The sequence below is a fragment of the Condylostylus longicornis genome, unplaced genomic scaffold (assembly GCF_029603195.1).
Source record: "Condylostylus longicornis isolate FDR11 unplaced genomic scaffold, ASM2960319v2 ptg000184l, whole genome shotgun sequence".
NCBI lineage: Eukaryota > Metazoa > Arthropoda > Insecta > Diptera > Dolichopodidae > Condylostylus > Condylostylus longicornis.
This window is the reverse complement of record NW_026578152.1, coordinates 248,795-263,458: the sequence shown is the minus strand read 5'-3', so window position 1 is coordinate 263,458 and position 14,664 is coordinate 248,795. Positions and strand designations below refer to the sequence as shown.

Below are 14,664 nucleotides of genomic sequence, written 5' to 3'. Positions count from 1 at the left end.
ATAACGAAAGTAAAAATTACAATTAACTCTACTATTATAATAAAGTAGGTCCCAACACTCGTGTACCACTTCATTCCAAGAAAGTGTGAGAGTATTCTAAATTTTCTTTTATGTGTAAGAGATATAGATCTTCTAACTTAAATTTCATTTTTATCTTTTCGATCGTTTTGTCGCGTTCGATAATATCTTGGCTGAATATTTTTATTTGGAATTTTTGCAATTAAGGTATGAAAATCAGTTTCTTATGGGAAAATTGGAATTGAAAGCGTAAAAATAATATTATTTTCTTTAAATAAAACAGAAATTTTTATAACGCGTAACATTTCAATAGTAATATTCTAATATTTAACTTCTTCATAACTGAGAATATTTTTTTGATTTGTACTAATATTCTCATTTAACTCTAATTTATGTTAGTACTTAAACATTCTAATTTTAATTCAAATTTTGTTACATGATTCTTTAATTCATCAATACTATTTTTAATTTTACTTTGAACATTTTTAATATGATCTGTTATGTTTTGGATTTCATCCCACAATTTTGTATTAATGTAGACTTGCTAGCTGAAATTTCTAGCTGTTTTGTCATTACTACTTTTTAATAATATGTCGAAGAGTTGCTCCATTTGTCTATTTTATCATCGTTTTCCATTAATTCAGCTAAAATATGAACACCGTTACCGACAAAATTAAACAAATTTCTTTTATTTACGTAATAAGGATTTAATTTTTTAGCACTTTTCCAAAAAATTTTTGAAAAAAAGTGCTTAGTAGTTTCACTTTCCGTCCGTCTGTTCGTGTGTCTGTTTACAAAACTTCTACACACTTGAAGATAGAAAGTTGAAATTTTGTACGTACATAGATCTTTACTAGAAACTTATTTTCGTAGAACAAAATTTTTACCTATCTCCCCCCTCTGAAGTTATAGCCCCCCAAAACCCTAAAAATGGCCTTTTTCAACTATTTGTTGCAATGAAACCATAAGCATTTTTCAAATTTTGCAAACGCAGAAAGGCAGCGACTTGCTTCCCCTAGCGCGGTATACTTTAGTTAAACTTTAGAAAAACAAAATGGCCGTTCAAATTTTTCGTTATCTAAAGTATTTTTTTTCCAAATTTTTGATTTCGTTTTTCTTCTAGACCCCAACCTGTAGAAGCTTGAAATTTTAGGAGCTTTTAGACATTAACAAAAAGTTTATTTTGTTAGAAGAATGGTTTTTTTTCCATCTGCACCCCCTCTCAGGTTACGGCTTCTTGAAATTTGTAAAATTTGAATTTTTGACACCTTATATTTCCGAAACCGCAAGCTTTTTCAAATCTCTATAAACACAAAAAGCTAACGGTAAATTCCATGACATTAAAATATATAATTATTTTTCTTAACTCACAGAATTAACCCTTAAAATAGAGCATTATGTTAACCCCACTTTATATTAATTTTTGCTTTATTTCAAATCCTGCATAAATCTTTGACCTTAAATATATGCAATCCTAGAATTAGTTTTGTATATGAATGAAAATAATTTTAATAGTGTGATAGGTACACATAGACTGTATTTAAAAGCAGTATTTTCTTGCTGAAGGGAAAAGTTCTACTATACAGACAATTGGTTTGACCCAACTTTATTATTTTTTTAACATACCTATTCATTTTAATTTCTCAAAAAAAAACGTACGCTTGTGCAGAGTATTGTTTCTTATATTGTGTTACATTGTGGCAGAAAAAAAAGTGCGAAATAAAATGAAAACTACATATGTATATACCCAAATGTACAATATATTTACACCTTATAAACTTAATACAGAAAAATTTTATGATTTAAATAAAAATTACAATATAAAAAGTATCAAAAATAATAACGTAATATAAAAAATAAAAAAAAGCGAGATATTCAAACTTTAAGATTTTTCTATCACAATAGTCATATACATAATATATGAATTAATATTTTCCTTTTAAATTTCGCAAATTTTAAAAATTTTTTAAGGCTGGTCGAAATTTTGTTGCATTCTTTGACGGATTGATTGTAGATGTTTCGTGGTCCTGTTTTCATAGTTCTGATGTTTGCTACCGATCTACTATTGTGCAAGAGCACATCATTACCTTGAATGAGGTTGGTGTTTGAAAGCTTTTTCATAATGAACTTTGTGTATATGCTCCATTTGGAATTTTCTATGTTGTTTGTATATTGAATTTATATCAAACCTTTGATAAAGCTTTTATTTAATTTAAACAAATTTTTAATCGCTTTGTTTTGTAATGTATACACAATTTTGATATTTTTTGTTTTGTGCTATTTCAACAAATCAATTGTCCATACGTAATATTCGAGTGGAATATACTATATGGAACTTAATATATAATATATATTAAGTTCCTTATCAATAATAAGTCCTAAATAGTCCTAGATTCAATGAACTAAAGAACTACCCTGATCGATCCCAAAATCAAGTCCTTTTAAAACACTCTTAATTTTTTAAGAGTGTTTTAAAAGGACTTAAAGGTGTATCTCAAGTTCGGCTGAACCGATTTTGATGAAATTTTATATGTAAGTTTGTTTCCACCATGGCACGGATTGATCAACTTTTGGTATATATCAGGCGTCGGGAACTGCACTTTTTAGCGGGCCTGTTTCACATTTTTGAACATTTTGAAGAAAATATTCAACCGATTTACTTGAAATTTTATATATAAGCTCAGCTCGACCGTACGCAAAAATTCGTATGTTTTGGAAGAAATCAGGCATCGGCAACTAGACGTTTACTACGGGCCAAATATACATTTTTGTGTATATAAAGAGAAATAATCAACCGATTTCATTGAAATTTAATATATGAACTCCTCGTATTAAAACAATGAACATATAAATTTTTTGGAAAGATCAGGGCTCGAAAACGGATTTGCGGGCCGATTTTACATTTTTCACCATATCCACAGAACAAATTGATGGAATTTCATGAAATTTGATATTTGAGTTTTGGTTGTTACACAAAGCACAAAGCGAAACTCTACTAAGAGCCAAATTTACATTTTTCTAAGTATGTTAAGTATAAGCTTACTAATGTCCTAAAAATTGGAAAGAAGAATTTAACACACATTTTTATAATATTCTGTAACACTTTTATTTAACTAGACAATACGCAATGCGGTCGGTTATATGCTGACCACATCAGATTTTTTTGAATTATCTTTGTTTGGATAAAATTTTGGATTGCATTTTTCAAATTTTTTTCCATAATAGACTTCTTTTTTTTTCTTTTAAGAGTTGTCAATTTATTTAATCAATTTTTATAATTTTTTTTTAAGTCGTTATTTTTGAAATTTTTACTTAACTTGTCATGCCAATCATTTTAGTTTTTATTAATAGAATTTATCGTTATCAATTCAAGATTTTGAACATTTTTTTTATTTTTTCGTCTAGAAAGTGATAGTCGAATTTGTTTCAGCACTTTGATTTTGTTTACTATAGATTTTGTTATAATATCATATTTGTCATTTGTTCATAATACATTATGCTCTGCATTTCACTCACTTTTACTTCATTACTCAATTTAACATAATCAACTCTCTCATAAATTACATTTGCAGTTATACAATTATTGTTGTAATAATTGAGTGAGACTTACTTTTAAGTTAAGTTGTTCGTTAGTATATGATCGATGCACGTTCTAGATATAAATATAGGAATAGAAACACGTTTTTCGTTTATACTTAATGTTATTAAAAACATAAACCATCATATTATTAAAAACACAAACAAATAAAGGATCTGATTATTAATGCTTCATTTGGTATTGTTTTGAATATTATGTATCGTCAACAAATTTTAAAAAAATATACATACATCATTTATGTACGTGTGTACTTAAAATTTCATTTTTATTGGTCGAGCGAGAAACTCTAAAATGCTAAATTCTAATACATTCATATGTCCATTTATATTATTTTGTTTTTGCCTAAACCTTTTCTTTATTTGAAAATTTAAATCTATATGTTAAGCCACAGTTTTGAACGCAAATTTTAAAATGTTCAATTCTAATACATTCATATGTGCATAAAATTCACATTTTAGGCATAATAAAAATATAATTTTGTTTATGCCTAAAACTTTTTTTATTTGAAAAATTTATTTCTGTATGTTTACCCTCATAATTTAAAAGAATAACCTTCTGGTCATCAGACTACCACGTATAACTCATCAAAAACCATCCTACTTTACATATATATATAATAGCTACCTCTAAAGTGTCAAAAAGTATCTGTACTTCTAGAAGGGCTAGAGATATGGGCCGGAAGGCATTAGGTAGGGTTTGGCCTCTAAGGTCCCAGAAAAATAAAATATGGTCAAACCAATGGTTTGTATGGTAGCACAACATGTGAAAATATTGCTTTTAAAAACAATCTATGTATTCTTTTCTACACTATTAAAATTATTTTCACTCATGTACGAAACCATTATTAGGATTGCATATATTTAGGATGAACAATTTATGCAACCTTTGAAGTAAAGCAAAACTTAATATAAGGAGGGTTGAACATAATACTCGATTTTAAATTGCGTGAGTTAAGAAAAATAATTATATTTTTTAATGTCATGGAATTTACCGTTAGCTTTCTGCGTTTATAGAAATTTGAAAAACCTTTCGGAAAAATAAGGCGTCAAAAATTCAAATTTTACAAATTTCAAGAGGCTTAAGGGGAGATGGAGATAGAAAAAAATTTTGCTATAACGAATTGAATTATTTGCTAGTGCCTAAAAGCTATTAAAATTGGCTCCCACAACCTGGGGTCTAGAAGAAAAACAATATCAAAATTTGAAAAAAACGAATTTAAGATAACGGCCAAAAGTTAACGGCCATTTTGTTTTTTTTTAAATTTTAACTATAGTGTACCGCGATAGGAGAAGCAATCCACTGCTTTTCTGCGCTTGTAAAATCTGAAAAATGTTTATGGTTTCATTGCATTAAATAGCATTAAAAACGGAATTTTTAGGTTTTTGCGGGATATAACTTCTAGAGTGGTGGGGGGGGAGAGAGATAAAAATTATTTTCTACAGAAATAAGTTTCTAATAAAATCTATGTACATATTAAATTTCAGCTTTTTATCTTCAATTGTAGAACTTAAACTTTTACAATAATCTTTATCTGTTATGTATAAAAAAAATAAAACAAAATATTTCAAAAAAATAAAATTTTTTTTTTTTTAAATAACCAAAAAAGAAAAGATACGACAATATCTAGGCAAGCATCGATACAATAACCTTCTGGTTATCAGATTATCACGCTACCCATCAGGGTACGCACTCCCTTGCATTTCCTTTTATAATTCTATATTTTATTCATATTTCGTATAACTCTTCAAAAACCATCCTATTTTATATTATATATATAGCTACTTCCCGGGTGTTAAAAAAGTACGGGTACTTCTAAAATGACTAGAGACATGGGACAAAAGGCATTAGATGGATTTTTGCCTCTAGGTTCCCAGAAAGAGCATTAGTTTCAACTTCCCCCTTCAACCCTTCCCAAGATGCTTTGTGACCACTTTTCACAAAATGGTACTACATCCTGTAAGGGTAATTTTTTTAAATTTTAATGGTATGAGGTATAACAAAAAGTGAACACTTTCTTAAGCAAATTGTAAATCTTTACAAATCTACATGGTTTTATAATAAGTAGGTATGTACGCATTTAATTATGTAGTCTTTTCTCGATCTGCTGCAGAATGTTTTATTAAGCAGAACATACTCGTAAGTGTACATTAAATTTCCTGACAATATATTATATGTTTAGGTCAAAATTTAATAAGAAAATTATTTTATTGCATTAAAATTTTAACAAATAATTTCATTTTAAATAAAAACAAAAAAAAATTAAAATTATCAATAAAAAATAAGTTCATCTGACAAACCGCATTTTTTAGGGTTCGAACCTGAGAGTTTTTCTATAGAAATCGTATGCTGTACGCATTACTCAGTGTAGTATTAATATGAACTAATAATACATTCACGCGCTTTATTCACATGTATTATAACATCCAAATACGTACGTGCATGGATTTTTGTAGCGAATTATTTTATGCGTATACAGTAATTGATCGCTTAAAGTGCTTATTGCCGAAAATAAAATACGATTTTATGCGAGATAATTCAAAGCGAGGTTATAATATATTATTTCTTAAAGGAACTAATTATTTGTTTAATTATGTATTTTTTAGTAATTATTTTTAAGAACTTTTCTTATTTTAAGTTTTATGTTATTATTTATTAGGAAAAAATATATGTGAATGTATATTACGAGTGTGTTTTTGAAGAAAAGAAGAAAAAATAAAATATATCACACAGAATGGAATACAATTTCAAAACTGCAGACATAATACTTGCAAGACTTGCAATGCAAGCACCCATGACTATTTATATATATATATATACATTTTTTTTTGGATTTTACCGTGAGGAAGGGTGAAAAATCTCAAAAGACACTGCCGTAGCAGTAGTGTGAAACTTTAATACACTAAAACACACACTCCTCAAAATAAATTATAAAAATAGTCGGAAACGACTACCCATTAATTTTGGCCCAACTTTTTTGATTATTTACCACCTTCTTACTGGCACATTAGCGTACCAAGTACTCATTATTCCTGATAAAAACATTAAACTTACTCGAGAGGTCTCGTACGTTTAAGTCTCCTAACAAAGTTTTGATTGTCAAACAATCGATCCTCGAAGGTGACATGATTCGATAAACGCTTTTTATGATTGGCTGCTTGCTTTTTAACTTCGTGTGTGACACTTAGGATCGTGAAATCCCTGTGTATATCGGCATTACGGACATACGAAGGGGTAATTTTCAAACACTTCTCAGTGTTTGTTAACGGAATTAAGACGATATTTATTTATCCGAACCGAAAATGAATTGTCAGTTTTTCTATTAGTGAAATTCAGGTGTACTGAGTAACCTCGTTTAGGGGTGAAACTTAGCCCTGGTTTATTGAAAACCAGGGCTACGTCCAAAATTTAATAGAATATATTGTTTTTCCTTCCAGTGAATTTTCTATTAGGTCAGTTATTCTATGAATCTGATCTATGGTCGAGTGGTTTCGGCGAAAACCTTATTGACGATTCGGGATTAACTTTTTGGTTTTAATTATAGGCTGAAGTCTTCTCAATAAAACTTTCTCTAGCAGTTTTGAAATCATCGGCAGCAATGAGATTGGTCTATAAGAATTCGGCCTGTCTATAGATTTGCCAGGTTTGTACAACATGATTATCTCTCCAACTTTCCAAATATCAGGCATGTAATTAAACATTATACACGCATTAATTAGACGTGTAAGCGTCATTATACATTATGGGTAATTTTTTCAAAATATCGGCCGTTATTAGGACAAATCCCGGGGTCTTTTTAGGTTTAAAAGACCCAATTTCTTCTACAGCATCTCTTTCATTGACAATTGAAATAGTCATTCTATGCTCAACAAAAGCAGATTCCTCATTTTCATACACGCCTTGACTGTTATGCGGCAGAATATATCGGCCAAATGATCCGCAAACGCATTTGCCTTGCCCTTGTCAGTTTTTGCTCACGTTACATCTTTGTTTTTAATACGAGCGAGATGTTTGATAGGTTCCTTCATTTTCTTGGTTGCTCTCTACAGTGAGTAATTGGTTTCCTCACACACCGTCAAATTTTGAACATAATTGGCAACCGAATCCTCCTTGTATTTTCTAATACAGCGTCTTAGTTGCTACGATTCACGATCATATTTGGTTTTATTAGTAGCATCACGCTTTTGCTGCCAGCTCCTTCTCGTCCACCTGCTTTGTCTTACTTTTGAATCTGGACCAATCTGTTGTTTCATTTGTCAGTGCAGGTTTAGCTCTTTTCATTACAATATTTTCCTTAAGTTTAAGAATAACCACTGAACGATCCTTGTTAAGATCACTGTTATCATGTACCTCAGTGAAGTTTTTAGCAATCGGTTTGGTTATGAAGAAATCCATTAAATCTCAACACTTATTCACCCCGGGGGCACACCTTTCCGCCAATTGCTGTCCTAAGTTGTCTTCCTCTAGTTGAAGTATGCCGTGAACCCCAGTCAGTGTGCTTGGCGTTAAACTCACCCCCAATATAAGTCTATCGCCTAAGTCTGTCAGAACGTTTTGAAATACTTCCGCCGCAATTTTAAATCTGGGGTGACAATATAACGCAGCCACTCTAAATTTTTGCTTTGTCAAAGTGATCTGAATCGCCGTCACTTGCATTTCCTCGGTTTGCATCTGGTGCAGATCGCAATGCACTATATTTTCTTTTATTATTATCGCCGTTCCGTCCTTCGCTATATTTCCAAGGTGGTTCGAGTTGTATGTGTTTATATGTGTTTCAATTACGAGGCACACGTCTATATTCTGTGTATATAGAAAACTTCAAGCATGTCCTTTTTATTTGCAATACCATTGAAATCCCATGTTGCTATTTTAAAATGACCTCATGCCATCATTCAACAAGTGTTTTGGTATTAGATTTTTTTCCTTCGCTCTATAAAATGCTCATTTTCTTTTATTTTTTTAATTTAATAGCTACATCTAAGATCTTGTAACCCCTAGAGCTTAAGTCTTCTTTCATATCTTCCGGTATACAGCTGGGGTGGAGATGTATTACCATGAATTTTATTGATCTGGCTTGTTTGTTTCCATAGGTATGCTATTCTGGTCCAGATCCATTCATGGCCCTGATAAGATTTCTGTAATCCATTTCGGAATTTACAATAAACTTAAATTGATTATTATTAATCATTTTAACCTTATAATTGATGTTCCTATTTTTTAATGTTGACCCTATTTGATTATAGTCAACCACATTACTTACAACTACTGGAGACAGCCTAGAGTTTTTCGTGGTATCGCCTCGATTTTTAGAATCATGAACATCCGCTTTCTCAGCGTTGATTGTCACCTGGACCACTTCCGGAGATGATTCCGCTTTTCTTTTCTTACTCGCCCTCTTTTGCTTTAGAATCTAATCTGTTTCTATGGCGAGTTTTTCCTCATCTGTTGAATGAGAGTCTAAGATTGACCTCACCTGCTTTGCTTGTGATGTAACGTCTTCTTCTTTATAACCACTATCATTGGACTTATTGTTTGTAATTTTTCCCATGTCCCTCTTTCTTTAGCTTTTAATTCTCAGTCCTCAAACGAAAAACCTAGTTTCCAAAGCCATATAGAGCTATTCTAGTTGCCTAATCCTTTTATGTATGTCAGCATTCTAATCATCACTTTTTTTCATATATATATAGCTACTTCTCAAGTGTCAAAAAGTACGGGTACTTCTAGAAGGTCTAGAGACATGGGACAAAAGACATTAGATAGGGTTTTGCCTCTTGGTTCCACAAAGCATTAGTTCCACTAACCCTCTCCCTTCACCCTTTCCCGCTTCACCACCCCCCCATTTAACCAGATTTAACCCTTGATGGTTTGAGATCATTTGCAAAATGGTACTACATTCTGTAGTGGCAATTTTTATTTACTTCTGGCAGTATAAGTATTCCATATAAATCGTGTTTTAGAAGTGTGAGTTATAACAAGATGTGAACACTTGTAGTTACGTATTTAGTTATGTATTCTGTTCGCGATCTGCTGCAAAATGTATTATTAAGCAAAATGTAACTGTTTATTAAATTTCTTGACAATATATTTTTAGGACAAAATTTGATAAGAATATGTTATTTTATTGCATTAAAATTTTACAAATAGATTATCTTACAAAAAAAAATTTAGGGGCGAAAACTCGCCGATATCGATTTGTAAGGGTAAAATATTTCATTTTAAGCAAAAATAAAAACAAATCTGATGTTGTCAGCACATGACTGTTGATTAGCTTTGATAATAACCAAAATTTAAATGTCAAATTTCAAGAAAATCCATCAATTCGTTCCGTAGATATTGTAAAAAATGTAAAGTCGGCCCCCAGATCATTTTACGAGCCCTGATCTTTCCAACAAATTTATTCATTCATTGATTTAATATTAAATTCTTCTTCTTCGTCTGCAATCCACTGCTGGATGTTACGCGCTCACTTGGCTAATTTTGAATATTTGATATGATGTTTCGTAATTCATCTCTGTCTCTTGCCGTGTTGACCAATTCACCAACTGTTCTTATGCCGGTCCAATCCCTGATGTTTCTAAGCCACGACATTTGTTTTCTCCCAATGCCTCTTCTACCTTCTATTTTACCTTCGACGATCAATTGCAGCAATTCATATTTTCGATTACGCATTATATGGCCAAAATAGCCAATTTTTCTACGCTTTATGATTAGAAGTAGTTCTCTGTTTTGCTGTATTCTATTGAGAACTTCTTGGTTCGTTACTCTATCTAGATATGATATCTTTAAGATACGCCTGTAACACCACATTTCAAAAGCTTCTAATCTATTCAAAGCAGCCATTTTTAGAGTCCACGTTTCCATATCATATGTAAGCACTGACCAAACATAACATCTTAAATAACGCAATCGGAGTTTGATGTTAATATCACGGTTACAGAGTACATTTCTATATTTAAAAAATGAACTCCTTGCCATTTCAATCCTGCATTTTACTTCCTTATCGGAAGTCCAGCTCTCATCAAGCCAACAACCCAGATATTTGTAACTGGATATTCTTTCAATGGGCCTGCTGTTAATCAAAATGGCAGCGTTATTGTATGTGTTACCTTTTCTGCTAACTATCATAAGTTTTGTTTTGTCGATGTTAATACTTAAACCTGACATGTTGCTATACTCATTGACTTTGTCAACTAGATATTGAAGGTCATTAAGGTTGTCAGCTATTAAGGTTGTATCGTCAGCGTATCGAATGTTATTGATATAGGATCCATTTACTTTAATGCCTATGTCGACTTCATTAATCGCCTCTTTAAAAATATTTTCTGAATACAGATTGAACAACAGTGGTGATAGTATACATCCTTGTCGAACACCTCTATTGATTGCTAAATTATCTGCTGTAATGTTGTCTACTCGGATCTCTGCAGTTTGCTTCCAATAAAGGTTTTTGATACATTGTATATCTTTTTCATCAAGGTTCATATTTTCAAGAATGTTCATCAATTTGTCGTGTTGCACTCTATCGAACGCCTTTTCATAGTCAATAAAGCATATAAAAACGTCTTTTTGCACATCTTTACAATTCTGTACTAAATTCTGAATACAAAACAAAGCCTCACGTGTTCCCATTGCTTCTTTGAATCCAAATTGAGAACCTCCCATTTCAGATTCACATTTTTTGTATATTCGACCATGAATTATTTTTAAAAATATTTTTAGAGCATGATTCATTAGGCTGATCAATCTGTACTCGTTGCATCTTTTAGCGTTAGTTTTTTTAGGTAAAGCTATGAATGTAGATTTCAACCAGTCCTCTGGGAAAACCCCACTATCGTAAATGTTGTTGAATATTTTTACGAGAATATTGATGTTATCTTCGTCAATTATCTTTATTATTTCAGCTGGCAATTCATCAGGGCCTACTGCTTTGTTGTCTTTAGATGAGCTAATGGCTTTAAGTATTTCAGCTTTTGTAATTGGTGGGCCAGATAATTGAATCGTTGAATTACGAGTAGAGTTTGATCTTGTATCTGAGAATAACTGATTTATACAATTTTTCCAAGTATTTTTCTTGTCTTCTGGCTCTGTGATGACTTGATCTTGATTATCAATCAACATTGATGGTGCTTTTTTACGGTGGATCCTAGAAGCAAGTTTGATCTTTTTGTGTACCCCAAAATCATCGTGGAGATGTTGCAGTCTTTCAATCTCAGAGCATTCACGATCGAGCCAATCAGCTTTCGCTTTTCTAATTTTAGATCTTATTAAATTATGTAAGCGATTATATTGTATTCGATTGTTGTTTCGGTATCTTCGTCTTTCTTTCATGAGATTTAAGATTTCATCTGTTATCCATTTTTGTTTTGCTTTGAACTTTTTCGTTCCTAGTTTATTTCTTGCAACACTTTTTAATATAGATGTTGTTTGCTGCCAAGAAGGTGTTGCGTTATTAGTTTGCAATGAACGAAGTTGGTCATTTATCTCCTTCGATATGTTACTCCTTACCTCATCAATATTAAGTTTGTCCAGATCTAACTTAAAAGAACGTTGTGATCTGCGAATTGATGCTAGTTTTATTTTAATTTTCGCAAGGAGTAAATTATGATCGGACGGTACATCTGCTCCGGGATAAGTGCTAACTTTACTGACTGATGTGCTAAATCTTTTATTGATCAAAATGAAGTCGATTTGATTTCTAACAATATGCATATCATTGTCTTGAGGAGAGGCCCAAGTATACAGTCGTCTAGGCGGTAGGTGGAACCATGTGTTGGTAACTTTGAATTTGATTTCTTGGCAGAATTGAACCAATCTGTCACCCCTATCGTTTCTAGTTCCAAGACCAAATTTTCCGATGACCTCGTTACTTTCTCCTCTCCCAATTTTTGCATTAAAAGCGCCCATTATTATATTGAGTTCGTGTGGTTTTGTAATTTTAAGCAAATCGGTGATTTCTGCATAAAATGCCTCAATTTCTTCTTCACTTGCGTCAGCTGTTGGAGCATAAGCTTGAATAACATTTAGCTTTATTGGTTTCGTATCAAATCTTAAGAGCATTGTTCTGTCAGAGTAAGGTATGAAATCTGATACAGAATTTGAGAAATTTTTTGAAACAATTATTCCTACTCCTTTCCTATGTCGCTTGTCATCGTTACCTGAATAGAATATTTTAGCTCCTTCATTTTGACATTGACCAGAATTCGGCCAGAAGGTCTCGCTAATTCCAAGTATATCTATTTGCAGTCTTTTCATTTCTTGGATGGTGTTTGCAAGCTTACCAGCTTCAAAGAGACTACGTACATTCCAGGTACCGATCCTTAGATATTGTTTTGCTTTGTTTTGGGTTTTACCTCCGGGGATTCTTAGCACCCTCTTTATGCCGGAGACTGAGGGCCGTGTGTTGTTTGCTATTTCCATGTGAGTTTTTAATATTAAATAATAAATATTAAATTTCAATGAAATCGGTTGATAATTTTTCTTTACATACGCCAAAATGTATATTTAGCCCGTAGTAAACGTCCAGTTGCTGACGTCTGATTTCTTCCAAAGTAAGGAGGTTCCGCGGACGGTGGAGCGATTGTTATATATGAAATTTATCTGTTAAATATTTTGTTCATAATGATCAAAAATGTAAAACAGGCCCGCTACAAAGAGCAGTTCCCGAGAACTGATATATTCCAAATATTGATCAATCCGTGGCATGGTCGAAATAAGCTTACATATAAAATTTCACCAAAATCGGTTCAAGCGAACTTGAGACACACGCGTGCACACACAGACAGAGAGACCGACAGACTGACAGTTTCTTAAAAATAGTTCATTTACATTTCCCTACTATGGAGAAGTGCGTTCCCACCGAAAACTCGATATGCGAAATTTGTCGCCACCACATAACCTACCTATTGTATACACAATACGGCCGGTAATAGAACAAAACGACTCAAAAAAAATATAAATGATAAATTAGAAACTTTATCTGAAAAAAAGTAATGACGATTTAGTCGGAAAAATCGTTAAAAAAAAGAATGTAAATGCAAAAAGTGATAACGAAGAAAAAAAATTAATAGCTAGTTTAACAGAAGAAAATAATCTCTTAAAAAAATATTGGAAGATGTAGAAAAAATTTAAGAACTACGAAGCAAAAAAAGTTAATTTACCCGATACTTCGAACAATAACTACTATGCCGTACTTGAAGACAATGTGCCAAACAACGACCAACACGTGACTGGAGAAGTTGAGATAACAAACATTAAAAATGATCAAAGAGATTTTGAAAAATTTGTTAAGGTCTTATCGGAAAAGAATAAACAGAAAAAAGAAAGAAAAAGAAATACTGAAACTAATATTTTACAGCATAAAATAATTGATAATACAAATAAGAAAATAAAAGTGCCTCCAATTAATGTTTACAATTCGGATACAAATTATATTGAGAAATTAATAAAAGGAATGAGTATTCCTAACTTCTTAATTCAATAAAGTTGGGTCAAACTAACGGTTTGTATTGTAGCACTTTTCACTTCAACATGATTTTATTAAAATGTATGAGCTTTGTATGATTTTATTAAAATTCTCCACCCCAGAATCCAAATCATCTTGGGTTCGTACTTTAATATTCTTAAGTGTATTTTATTCTCTATCACTTCTTTAAAACTAGTCCAGTCAGAGAATTTATTAATCAACAAGTAAAAATTTCGCTTTTAAATACAGTCTATGTATTCCTATCACACTATTAAAATTATTTTCATTCATATACAAAACTATTTCTAGGATTGCATATTATTAGGATGAACGATTTATCCAGTCTTTGAAATAAAGGAAAAATTAATATAAAGGAGTTAACATAATGCTCTATTTTAAGAGTTAATTGCGTGAGTTAAGAAAAATAATTATATTTTTTAATGTCATGGAATTTACCGTTAGCTTCTTGCGTTTATAGAAATTTTAAAAAGTTTGCGGTTTCGGAAATATAAGGTGTCAAAAATTCAAATTTTACAAATTTCAAGAGGCGATAACTTGAGATGGGGGGGAGATGGAAAAAAATTTGTTC

The 14,664-nt window shown here is 31.5% G+C and overlaps 1 protein-coding gene across 1 annotated transcript; it reads right to left on the bottom strand.

The window, feature by feature from the left end:
• Nucleotides 1-11,415: 11,415 nt before the first annotated feature.
• Nucleotides 11,416-12,865, bottom strand: LOC129616343 (craniofacial development protein 2-like). The gene is made up of 2 exons (XM_055531961.1): nucleotides 11,471-12,865; nucleotides 11,416-11,427 (listed from the first exon to the last, which is right to left on the bottom strand). The coding sequence occupies exons 1-2, from the start codon at nucleotides 12,863-12,865 to the stop codon at nucleotides 11,416-11,418; spliced, it is 1,407 nt and encodes a 468-aa protein (XP_055387936.1).
• Nucleotides 12,866-14,664: the final 1,799 nt, after the last annotated feature.

Bases quoted from the DNA above. Each gene is read 5' to 3' on its own strand.
- LOC129616343 (XM_055531961.1), bottom strand. From the start codon at position 12,865: ATGAAAAGACTGCAAATAGATATACTTGGAATTAGCGAGACCTTCTGG.